We start from the raw sequence: 12,867 nt of genomic DNA, 5'->3' as shown, positions 1-12,867 counted from the left end.
ACTCTTGCAGTTAATTGCATAGTGCCCAAATTCTTATCCAGTCATATTTCCAAGTAGACATCCCATTACTAAAAAAATTCCAGTAACTCACTGAAGTGATACATGTTTCTTGTCCAGAAAATTTGACCATTATTTAATGCCTTATCTCCAAGTTTCCACAAGAAATAGTTGGACTCTGAACTGTTCCATAAACAGTATTTTAGAGGTCTGTTACCATCCTGTTTGAATGAGGGGGAGTGCTACTGAAGATTGTCACTGTTTCTTAGAAACTTGAATTCCCTCTGATTGGGGCCTTCCCAGTTTTTTAATGGATGTATGTATTTGAATATCAACATTTTCATTCGTTATATAATTTCCACTATCTTCTTTCACACCTATGCATATCTGATATCAATCTGCCATGCACAGATTTTCTGGTTTTGGAACTGAAATTAAATAGTGGTGATTATGGCTGCCTCCTTACTCTTTTAAGTGACTCAGTCCAACTGCATAGGCTACAGGGACCCATAATCTTTTAAAACAAACTAGCAGTGAGAACATTTCTTAATGTGATGATGCCATCTCTGTGAGTTCTCACCTTTGGGTCTCAGTGCACTAGTGAGATGCATGGAAATGTAAGCTCAATTTTTTGGGCCTCTAAGAGCATAAAGGAGTACCTGAGTACAGACCTCGTACCCCATCCACTGCTTGTGCACCAACATGAAGTTTGCCAACCTTGGGTCAACCCTTGGGTTTCTAGTTGACCTCAGGGTACATCTACACTGCACACTTATTTTGAAATAAGCTGTTCTGGAAGAAATACTCCAAAATGGCTTATTTCGAAATACCACATCTACACTACTGGGAAGCCTCAAAGTTAGTCTGAGGTAGACTTCCCTAATGTGGACGTGCTACCTCAATTTTAGAGCCTCAGGAGGTATTGGGGTGTCATTTGTATGAATGGTCCTGGGGAGGAGCTATTTCAAAATAGCAGCAGTAGAGTGCCCACACTACAGCCATTTCGAAATAGGCGTTCATTCTCGTGGAATGAGGCTTACAGATTTCGAAATAAGCCATCCGTTATTTCAGAATTATTTGAAAATAATGGAATTGCTGTGTAGATGCACCCTTACAAAAGGAGTTGCACCTCTGCAGCGTCAACTGGCTTCAACTGTTTGTCCCACCTTGCTTCTGCTGCATAGTGTAGCTGTGGGAGGTGGTTCTTTTTGTAGTTTTCAACTCTGAAAATATTTCAGTTGTATGTATCTTTGTTCTCTCATGGGAAGTCATCCACAGCTTGATAGTTGGAAAAGGAACGTTGCTTAATGGCTTCAGAGCAATGTCTGTGCAGCAGTAATATGGACAGCTGCACTCCCAGCATGCTTTGCATGTGAGTCAGGTATGCTATGCAGGGGTGGTAGTCAGTCTACAGATGTCACCAAGCGTATTTTAGCATCCTAGGGATTTCCTTAAAGCTCCTCTTGATGCCAGCCCAGAATGCTTTCAAAAGAAATCATGAAATCAAAAGCTTGAGTTAGCTTTAATGGATGAGCACTGGGCCTCTGTACCACCAAGCCTCTCTAGTCCCAGATAGGTAGCTTCATCACTGAAGTGTCTGTCAATATCTTTCCTCCAGGGATTCCAGTACTGTTCCCAGTATTGTTTGGTCTCAGTGTTTAAGTCAACACTGCACAAGTACAGCTTGTTGGATGCACCACAACACCTCTGTGGAATAAGTGGATGTTTTTCTACAGAAGGCAATGAAGTCAAAGGCCACCCTTAATTGTTTTTAGTCTGTCTTGTCCTTCAGGTCCATCTTAGAAGGGTGGGAAGAGATGCCTCACTTAAAAGCAAGCTTTCATGTCAGCAGCTGACATCTAGGATGCTCAGGTCACTGCCTCCGTAACAGCAGCAACATAAAAGGTTTTAACTTTCCTTTCAGTGAGTACCAAACATTTTAAGGGCTCTAGAATACATTGGAGTTAAATATACAGTGTAAAAGATTTTTTTAATCGGTTGCTGTTATAGCATAATTGAATTGTGATAATTTCATTTTCATTTTTGCAGTGTTAATTTTTATACTTTCATTCTATCAGCAGATGGTTACAGCAGTTCAGACTCCTATACTTCAGATCCAGAGCAGATTGGAAGTACTGTAACTCGGCAACGGTCAGTAGAGTAGTAACAGAAGGATTGTCAAAAGTTGAAAAGTAGCACATTTCCCTCCTTTCCCCAATCATCTCTTTGGTTATTTAATAACTAGCATGTAAAAGGCCAGGTAATGATTTATGGTGGCTGTTTTAATAAAGTAGCAAGCTGGAATTGACTGCTAGCTATTACTCCATGTTTAGTCGTGAGAACCTTCTACTTGATGTATAGGATTCCTTCGAAAATACAAGAAAGCATAACCATAGGTATGTCAGTTGGTTGTCACCTAAGATACAGCTAGTTTCTTTGGTTTTGAAGTCTGCAGTGATTTATAGATAAGTACTAAATATAGTTCTCTGGTTGCATCTTGAAGTGCTTTGGAGGCCAGGATTAAAATTCAAAATGGTCTGGACAAACGAGAAATGATACGTTGTAAGCAGGGTAAAATGTAATACGGATAATACAAGATGTTCCACTTAAGGAGCAATCAAGTTGCATGCATTAAAAAATGAAAAATGGCTGCTTAGGAAAGAATATTGCAGCAGGCGGTCTGGAGTCATGGTGCACCACAAGCTAAATATGAGTCAATACTGTTGCAAACAAAGTAAACATCACTTTGGGAGGTATTCTGGGTTGTGTTGTCAGCAAGACACGAATAGTAATTCTGCTCTGTACTGACTAGCCTCAGCTGGGGTATTGTGTCCAGTTCTGGATGTCACATTTCAGGAAAGATGTGGACAAACTGCAGAAAGTCCAGAGAAAAACAACAATGATTGAAGGTCTAGAAAATATGAGCTACAAGTAAAGATTGAAAGAATTGGATTTGTTTAGTCTGGAGAAGAGAAGACTTGGGGGAGGCAGGTAATAATTTTCAAGTACATAAAAAGTGGTTACAAGGAGGAGGAAGAAAAATTGTTCTTGTTAACCTCTGAGGACAGGACTAACAGCAATGGGCTGAAACTGCAATAAGGGCAGTTTAGGTTGAACATTGGGAAAAACTTGCTAATTATCAGGATAGGTAAGCACAAGAGTAAATTACCTAGGGAAATTGTGGAATCTCCATGACTGTAGGTTTTTTTTAAGAGCAGGCTAGACAAATCTATCAAGGTGGTCTAGATCCATGGTGCCCAACATGCTATCCACCAGCCACATGTGGCTATTTGGCCAGTTGAATATAGCTAGTTCACTATAGGTAATACTTAGTTCTGCCTTGAGTTCAAGGGACAGGACTAGGTGACCTCCCAAGATCCCTTCAAGTCCTACAATTCTGTGATCCTTTTAATACATAATTTCTTATTAAATGTGGGTTTTAAAGCACTAAAATCTCCAGTGAGTGGGCACTCAGAGGAGGACTGGAAATCTGCTTTGCCATTAAACATCATAGGATCGGTTTTTAAGTTACATCTTAAAACTAAAATAATTAGGGTGGCTTCATATAGTAAACATGAAAACTGTAACTTGTAGTGCAATAGCTTAGAAATTGTTTTCCTGTGTTGTTTAATTGCAAAGCTGATTTTGTCCTCTTACATAAATCTACATTATTGAGGTGATGGTTTTTGTTGATATAGCCATAGTCACTTGACGAGGGGGTGATGTTGCTACACAGAAAATCTATGGTATGAGGATATACTAGCATAGCCTCTTTAGTATAGACGTACCTACAGGTTTCTTTTTTTAATTAAATGGGTGCACCAGAACTCTTCTAGACAAAAAAAACCCATTCAGATACTACTAATAGCTCCATCTCTCTTTAACCTCATTCTGAGTTTGGGCTTATTTTGCATTTACATCAGTTTCCCCATCATGATGAAAATCTTTTCAGGATCTGCATCTGTTGTTGGATCTTGACATTGCTAATATGTTTTGCATTTGTAAGAGCTTAACATTTATACCAAATAACACAAACATCCAATAATAAGAATAGTATTTCTCAAGACCATAAATATATGGACTAGTTAATAGAAATTTCAGACGGCAAAGCTAGTATTCACCTCTGCAAACATACATTGAGACTCTCAGCTTCATCATGCTCAAGGTGGGCTTTTATGTGAGTGAGTCAGAGCAACCAAAAATTTAGTTTTCTTTAATACCATGCCACTCAACAGTAGAAAACAATTCATATTCAGGCTATTGACAGAAAGTTGTTACTTTTACAGAAGTCCTGATCGTAGTAACTACCAGTCTAGGTTTGATATTACATACCTTCTCCTAAATTAACTCTTGCGATGTCTACTGTGAGATGCTATAGGCTTCCACAAATATTACAGAAGGTTATAAGAGTGCAATAAGGAGGGATAATATGGATTTTGACAAAGAAATAAAGGCATTAAGATAATGTGGTCATATCAGAATTGGGAAACACTGGAGTCTTGCTTTAAAAAGTTAATTTGGCTGTGGAAAAAGAGGCTCATGGTAGCTATAATCTTGAAACAAGATTTCTTCATAGAGACATTTTGGGTTGCACTTCGCAATTGAATGTCTACTGTTCTGTCTGTCTGAACCTCTACAGAAGTTTACTTGTTTTGCAGATCACATTCAGGAACATCTCCAGACAACACTGCACCACCACCACCCCCTCCTAGGCCTCATCCTTCACACTCTCGTTCATCATCTTTAGATATGAACAGGTCCTTTACAGTTACCCCAGGTAGGTACATAATACATTCATGTGTTTGCTAATTTGTTTAGTACATATTTATCTTAAACAAAAAAAACATTTCTGGAGAAAGTGTTGACTTTATTTTTTAAAATACAGCATTAGGTTTGAAGTGAACTGCTGAAAGTGTTAAATACACAAATTGCTTTTGTTAAAATGTAGACTCTTTTTTAAAGAACAATAGTGGCTTAATCAACAGTGTTTTTAAAACAGTACATAAGAATGACCATACTGGGTCAGACCAAATATTTATGTATCTATTCAGCCAGTATTCTGTCTCCTGACAGTGGCCAATGCCAGGTGCCCCAGAGAGAATGAACAGAGCAGGTGATCCCTCCCTGTCACCCCTTCCCAGTTTCTGATGTACAAAGGCAAGGAACACCATTCTTACCCTTCTTGACTAATATTGATTGATGGACCTAACCTCCATGAATTTATCTAGGTTTTTTTTTTAACCCTGTTAGTCATGGCCTTCATCATCTGGCAAGGAGTTCCACAGGTTGGGATTGGTCCTGCTTTGGGCAGGGGGCTGGAGTTGCCCTCCTGAGATCTTTCAGCTCTGTGATTCTGTGATTCTAGGTTTAATGTGCATTGCTGAAGAAATGCTGCTTTTTTGTGTCTTAAACCTGCTACCTATTAATTTCATTTGGGACCCCTGGTTCTTGTGTTATGGGAACAAGTAAATAACTTTTCCTTATCTACTTTCTCCACACTAGTCATGATTTAATAGATCTCTATCATATCCCCGCCTATTCTCCTCTTTTCAAAGGCTATGTCTACATAGCAGCATTATTTCAGAATGACTGATGTTTCGGAATAACTGATTCTGAAATAACATAGTCCGTGTCTACACAGCAAGCATTTATTTCAATATAATGTCAAAATAATGTCAAGCTGGAGGACTTCTTACTGCAACTCCTGTAATCATTTTACAAGGAGTAAGGGAAGTCAGAGGAAGAGTCCTCTAATTTGGACTTTTTGCTGTGTAGACAGCACTAGAAGCCAAAATAAGCTATTTCGAGTTAAGTTACACTTGACACAGCTCAAATTGCATAGTTTATTTTGGCTTCAGCCCTGCTGTGTAGATGTGCCTTAAGTGAAAAGTCCTACTCTTTCTAATCTCTCCTCATATGGCAGCCATTTGAAACCCCTAAAGTAAGTTGCTATAGAAATGAGTGCTAGTGTAATCAAGTGAAAAACATGATAATGGGAGCCACAGGCAGACTACACATTCCAGTATCTCCGAATTAAAGCAGTAGGAGTTCTTGACAAATGTAGATTCAAGAAAATGGTGGTAATAGATGTATAGCTTCAGATAATTATTACAGGTAATTTACTGTGTGTTGACACAGACTGCCTTTATTTCAGGTTCTGATCTTAAAGCACTGACTATACAAAGGATTTTCTGACTGGAAAAAACTGAAATGTAGAGAAGTTTACACAAACTAAAGATACAAGGAGTAGAACCCAGGTCCAATTATCAGTCTCTCGCACTGTCCTTTTGACCATTTTGTTTGACAAAAGTGGTCAATTTAGCCTTATTTGTAGATAAGGGTTGCTTTAACTTCTTACCCACCCTGAGGTTGTGGCTTACTCCTACTTTAATCTGAGTCCAGTCCACAAAATTGACTACAGCAGAGAGATATCAACAAAAGGTGGACCCTGTGGTATATAACAAAGACTATCCAGTGCTCTTTCTATAATAATTTCTTAGTAGCAGTCTAGTAAAGAGAGACCAATTCAAATGCGTAATATTTGTATTACTTTCACAATGCCTTGGTGAAAAATCCTAAGTGTTAGTCATCTTCATCAACACTACCAGTGATGGTCATGCTATCATCTGTCCACCTCCCTCCCATAGGGACACAGCCCAAGACACAGCTTTTACAATGTGTTACTGAGATTCATACCTATTTAGGAAGGCTTTTTACCCCTCTTCGTTCTAACTTCCACTCCCCACTAGGGATGTTAAATTTACATTAATCGGCTAATTGAATAGTCTATGCAGTTTGCATCAGTCTCCTGGTAGCTCCATGCTCCCTGCAACATTTCAAAGTGGCAGCACTGCATGGATCCCAGGGTCTGGCCCCAGGCTCCATGTGGTGCTGCCACTTTGAAGCACCCTCTTCTCCCCCCTTTCCTCCCCCATTGCTGCCTCTTTCTGATGGAGGCAGCAAGTGGGGGAAAGCGACTAGTGTAGTGACTATTCAATAAGCATTTACTTATAGGATAGTTGACTAGTTGTTCACATTCCTACTCCCCACTGCTTTTGGTGTGTTTCTTCTACACAGGCCTAAGTCATTGGTTCCCATACTTAACAACATTTGTTACCTTACCCCATAGTAACAGTAATGTTAAGGAAGTTTTTAACATTTCACCCTGCTATCAGTGGTTCTCTTGTAGTGTCAACTAATCTCTAGCAGTTATTTAGGGCATCAAAGTATCTCAAACAGACACAAGCTTGGCAGGCTTTTCATCAACTTACTTACACTAGCTAATCTTCACAATATAGCTAACTTATCCTAAGGCCTGATTTGGCTATACGTGTGATCTGTAGGACCTGTTTTACAGCATAAATTCTTATATTTTCCCTATATCTTAACTATAACTGTCACCTTTTATCCTTGGCTACAGTACAATTGCGCCATGTCACTGAAGGATAGTCCTGGCTCTTTTAACTTGTGCACAGCTAATGCAGCTTATTTTCATGTTGGCAGTGTGGAAAACTAAACACATGTTCATCATATTCGCAATGAGCATGTCCTAACAGATGGAAAAAGCCTGGTCATCAAACTGTCATTTAGAGCCGTTGTCTTTTCACAGGACAGCAACAAGCTGGAGTTGCCTACCCCCCTGCAGTGCCTCCAAGACCACAGCCTACACAGGTGAAGTTGTCTTATTCTGTTACACTGTCAGTTGACATTTAAGAAGAGTATAGAATTATTTGCATGTGTGCCAGCTTTGTCAGCTGAATTTTTAAGTCTGCTCCAAAATGTGGTGGCAGGTTAGCACATGGGGCTGGCTTTTGGAAACACTGGGGGCATGAACTTGTACCAGTGCTTTCAAGCCTAGACTTCTGTCACCATGGAAGGCTTCCCCAGAAAGATGAGGACCTGCTCTTGGGGAAGCAGTGGACTAAAAGGAGACATTGTTCTGATGTACTTTTCCCTCTGAGGTCAAAGGGAAGAGTATCTGGTACAGGAGCCACATGGGAGGGGAGCAGAGACCATAACTTAATTGGGCACTGTCCCCAAAATAATTGCTGGATAGCAGTACAGAAATATACACAAATGATGTGGCACAAGTTGGAGGTGGTATGACGTACCCCATGGCAAATGATCCTCTGTTTTGTAAACACTTCTCACCTGAGATCTGACACATTCACTGCATCAAGCATACATCTGATAGCTTACATATTCATGGATAAATATCCTATCTACAGAAAGCATGTAACTTGTCAAGACTCAAACACAGAGGTTTATGCACAGGTAATATTTATGGAATGATGTATTTATCTAAAGTATGCTGTATGCACTCAGAGTAGCAATTAGTCACTCAATGATGATCCATTCAAGCAAGAGGGAGCTGCTAGTCAGTCCTGGTTAGCTAGCAAGACAGTTCAAGGTTATTCAAGGTTTTGTTGTCTGACCTTACCACATCCCAAGCCAGTTAATTGAAAACTATCAGAGACCATGATAAACAAAACCATTTAAAGACAAACTCTGCAACAAGGCAGGAATTCAACATGCCAGTTTTCAGTATGATAGACCTTGTCTACAGTACAGGTTAATTCGATATAATTTACATAAACCAAGGGTGTGAATAATCTGTATATGTTATATTAACCTAAGCACCGGTTTAGGTGTTACTATATTGCCAGGAAAGCTTCTCCCACCAGTATAGCTACCACCTCTTGTGGCGGCAGAACTTAAGTTCCCCCATCACCTTAGAACAGGGCTGAGGAACTTTTTTTGGGTTTGGGGCCACTGACTCACAGGAAAAAAACACAGCCAGGGGCCATGCACAAGTGAGAAGGGGGGAAGCCTTGCTAACCTGACTCCCAAGTGAGGAGAAAAAATCCTAATAGGTGAGGCCCCCAATGAAAATGCAGGGGAAAAAAACAAGAGACGTTCTCATCACACATTCGTGCTCCAGCCTCAAAAAGGTGGGTAGGAGCACCAAGGATCAGGGCTCCCTCTCTCCCCCGGGCCAGATTAACTCTTCTGGGGGCCCAGAGCTAGTAGATTTTGTAGGACCCCTGTAGATTCCGGGGTAGGACCAAAAATGAGGGGTTCAGCGTGTGGGAGGTAGCTGCTGGGGAGTGGGCTGATAGTGTGGGGTCAGGGTGGGAGGGAGGATTTCAGGAGAAGGCTAGGGGGTAGGAGTGCTTGGTCTAGGTCTCGGGGGTGGGAGGGCAGGAGATTGGGGCACCTAACTGGTGCAGTTCCTAGTAGGCGACAGATGGCTCTGTGAAGCCCTACCCACTTGCTGGTACCATACACTGCTCCCATTGGACAGGATTCCTGGCCAGTGAGAGTAGTGGTGGATGAAGCCTGCAGGCAAGTGCAAGAACAGAGCTTCCCTGCGCTTCCATTTCAGGCTACTTCCTCCCCTCTCCTAGGCTTGCTTTGATCTAGCCTGCAAGGTTTGGGGTTCCCCCTCCTCACATTGGGGATCCCGGGTTTGGAGACTTGCCATGTGGCTGGAGTGCCAGCACTGTCTTGGCCCACTGTAGGGTAGAGTAGGGGAAAGATCCAGCCCATGAGGCTCAGGGCAAAGACAAGCTACAGACCAAACCCAGCCCGTGGGGGGCTGTAGGCTGTCCATTCCTGGCTTACAGCATCTACACCACAAAGCACTGAATTGATGCAGCTGCACTGCTGTAAGTGCCATAGTGTAGAGAAGGGCATTGTGGATCTATCAGTGAGGAAATCTCTTAAGGAGCGGGGAGCTTCCATGAGAGCTTTTATCCTGGGTCTAGTGAAAGTAGCTATCTCTGCCATGGGCTGAACTTTGGGGATCAGGGGGAGCCTACTTTATTATATAGGAAAGGTAAAATGGTATGTGTAGGCTCAGGTTTGCATTTAATGATTCTATTTTGTGTGTAAACAGTTACCACCATCACTTTCTCACTGATTAAATCTTTATTCTTTCTTAAATAAACTTAAAAGTAAGTGCTCACAACTGCTGGTTTACAATAATAGTGGTTTAAGATAAAACTGGCAAATTGTGGTACACTGCACCATTGATTGCAGAGGATCTGGAATTTCTGATTAGCCGTTATTGGGCTGTATCACAGGGGAATGGTTCAAAAGGACTCAGGGATTGTGATGCACATATTGATAACCTGCCTGGTGAAGCAAGGGCTGGGAATGTCGGAGCTGTCACCCAGTTGCTACAAGAAAAGACTCCTCATTGGAGGCAAGGTTAACAAGGTGACTCATAGCTCTGGGTACCATAAGAACAGTCATAGGTAGCACATGCAGTTTTAAGTTCTATGAAATTTTTCCTCACATTCATGTCACCAGTATAGGTTGGAACTCCCTGGTCTGGAACTCTGAGGACCTGTGTGTTCCTGAACAGGGAGTTTTCCAGACCAGGTGAGGTCAAGACTCTCCTCCCCAGCCATCAGCCCCGTTTCTGGGTGCCAGCCCCAGCCACTGGGCTTCTCTTTCAGCCCTAATCAGGGCTGCTCTCCCAGCCATGCCAGCCCCATTGCCTTAATCCCCAGCCCTGGTTGGGGCCACACTCCTCTGCTGCTAGTCCAGGCTGATGCTTCTGATCCTCACCGACCCACTCCCAGCCAGGCTCTCTGGTCCTGCAAGACCACAAATGTTGCCAGACCAGAGAGTACCTGATTTTAGAGTTTCAACTTGTACCTTGCTTTGGGGAAATTACTATCCAATCAACTATTTATTTGATTAGTTAATGAAAATTTAACATACCTATTCTGGATCAATGCATGAGCCAGATAATGGCGCATGTGAGGGTACGTTGCCCAGTACTCTCAATCTATCAATCTTTTTTTGGTTTATTTTGTGCATTTCATAGCATTGTAGAAAATCACTTTCAGTACCAGACCATTTGTTGTTTTTTAAGTTTATCCTGTACAGACTAACTTGGCTACCCCCTGAAGCTTTCTAACTATTTATAGTTATTCTCCCTGATTCAGTTTTGTGGGTATTTCACAGATCAGTGGAGAGAAAAAAGAACGTCTGCAAAACCACCAAAATTGGCAAGTGGAAGAGATGGGGAAGGTGCAATAGCTAAAACTTTTAACTCCTTTCCTTTAACTGATTAAATTTCAAGTGAAGATGTCCCTTTAATATTTCAAGTCTTCTCAGTGAACTTGTAATACTGAGCAATTCAAGTTAGATTAAAGGAATATATATTATTGGAAACACTCCTCTTAATTGGAAACAAAACCTTTAAGTCTTTGAAAACCTCTAAAATTGTTAGTCCTTGATTTATCATGTATAACTTAGCTAAAAGGAAATTGAACGCAATATGAAGTCCTCTTTCATTTTTAATTCAGGTTTGACTGTGTTCTGTATTTGTTTACTTCATTTATAAGATTGTGTAGCTTCATATTTTATCCTAAATAGTAATGAAATCCATTCAGAAAACAGTGCATCACCTGTGGACCTGCGCTGTCACCATTTCCAAGCCTAAATTGTTGCCTAAAGCCAAAAACTGTGGGTTGACCCTGAAGAGCTACAGCATTTTTTGAAAGTAGTAAACCCTTGTCTACACTAAGTGCAAGTGGTGTCTAAAATGAATTAAGATGTTTGCTAACAAATTTAAGATACTGCCTATTTTTCTTCCTGGAGTTCTACCTAATATATGGAGGTGAGCAGCTCCCCATGAAGTTTCCTGGTGACACAGTACAAAGTCCTCTTACGTTGTTAGCTCCAGAGCTTTCCCCATAATTATAGCTAGCATGACCATCATATATAACTTAAATATTCAAAATGGGTTCTGTCAAATTCATGAAAGCTCACATTGGAATTTTTATCCCAAAAAAACCCTGCCTTCATGCATAGCTTTAGTTTTAAAAACACAGTTTACAAACTTTGTGCACTTTGTCATGATGTTAATTAGCATGTGACAGCAGAAAAGGGTTTTATCTGCTGTACTAAGAGCCACTTTACTTTAATATTTAAAGTACATTAACTGTGAATTGTGAGACAGATAATGGAAGAAAAACGGACTTCTCAGTTTGCCTTTACCCAAAGTGCTAAGTTACTCTTCTAAAAATAGCAATTTGTAAGCCTCCAGTAACTTATTCTAGCAGTAATTATAAACTGGGAATCATTTATTATCCATAGTTTTTGTTTTTCTGATAGGAAGTGATTTGACAGTGGCTGTTGCAAACTACAGGCAATTCCCGGGTTACGTACAAGATAGGGACTGTAGGTTTGTTCTTAAGTTGAATCTGTATGTAAGTCGGAACTGGCATCCAGATTCAGCTGCTGCTGAAACTGAGCAGCGGCTGATTACAGAAAGCCCGAGGCAGAGTTGCTCTGCCCCGGGCTTCCTGGAATCAGCTGCTGATCAGTTTCAACAGGCTGAATCTGGACGCCAGTTCTTAAATACAGATTCAGCTTAAGAACCCCAGGCATCCCCAAGTCAGCTGCTGCTGAAACTCTGCCTCGGGCTTCCTGTAGTCAGCGCTGGTCAGTTTCAGCAGCGGCTGACTTGGGGACGCCTGGGGCAGAGCAGCTTGGGTGCTGCTGGGTTGCTCCAGTAGCGCCGCTCCTTGACGCTACTGGACCAACCCAGCAGCACCCAAGCTGCTCTGCCCCAGGTGTCCTGATTCAGCCGCTGCTGAAACTGACCAGCAGCGGCTGAATCAGGACGCCTGGGGCAGAGCAGCTGGGGTGCTGCCGGGTTGGTCCAGTAGCGCCCCAGCTGCTGTACCACAGGCATCCGGAGCAAAGCCGCGGAGCACGGGGACAGCGGGACAGCCCAGACGCGCGGCGGCTGTCCTGCTGCCCGCGTGCTCCGCGGCTTTGCTCCCCGTCTCCCAAAGCCTCTGAGGACGCCGGCAGCGGGACAGCCGCGGCGTGTCTGGGCTGTCCGCT

The 12,867-nt window shown here is 41.9% G+C and overlaps 1 protein-coding gene across 5 annotated transcripts in view; it reads left to right on the top strand.

The window, feature by feature from the left end:
- REPS1 (RALBP1 associated Eps domain containing 1) overlaps positions 1 to 12,867 on the top strand; it is a 108,845-nt gene that overhangs the window by 86,600 nt on the left and 9,378 nt on the right. For 4 of the 5 annotated variants that reach the window (XM_075924299.2, XM_075924295.2, XM_075924300.2 and 1 more), the window contains 3 exons: positions 2,076 to 2,148; positions 4,656 to 4,774; positions 7,607 to 7,668. In XM_075924299.2, the coding sequence (XP_075780414.1) occupies positions 2,076 to 2,148; positions 4,656 to 4,774; positions 7,607 to 7,668 (254 nt within the window). The remainder of the gene's footprint in view (positions 1 to 2,075; positions 2,149 to 4,655; positions 4,775 to 7,606; positions 7,669 to 12,867) is intronic. The other variant, XM_075924296.2, reaches the window with a different exon arrangement.

Source organism: Pelodiscus sinensis, chromosome 3, assembly GCF_052426305.1.
Source record: "Pelodiscus sinensis isolate ZL-2025 chromosome 3, ASM5242630v1, whole genome shotgun sequence".
In the NCBI taxonomy this organism is placed as follows: domain Eukaryota; kingdom Metazoa; phylum Chordata; order Testudines; family Trionychidae; genus Pelodiscus; species Pelodiscus sinensis.
The sequence above is the reverse complement of the archived record's forward strand: the minus strand, read 5'-3'. Positions and strand labels throughout refer to the sequence as shown.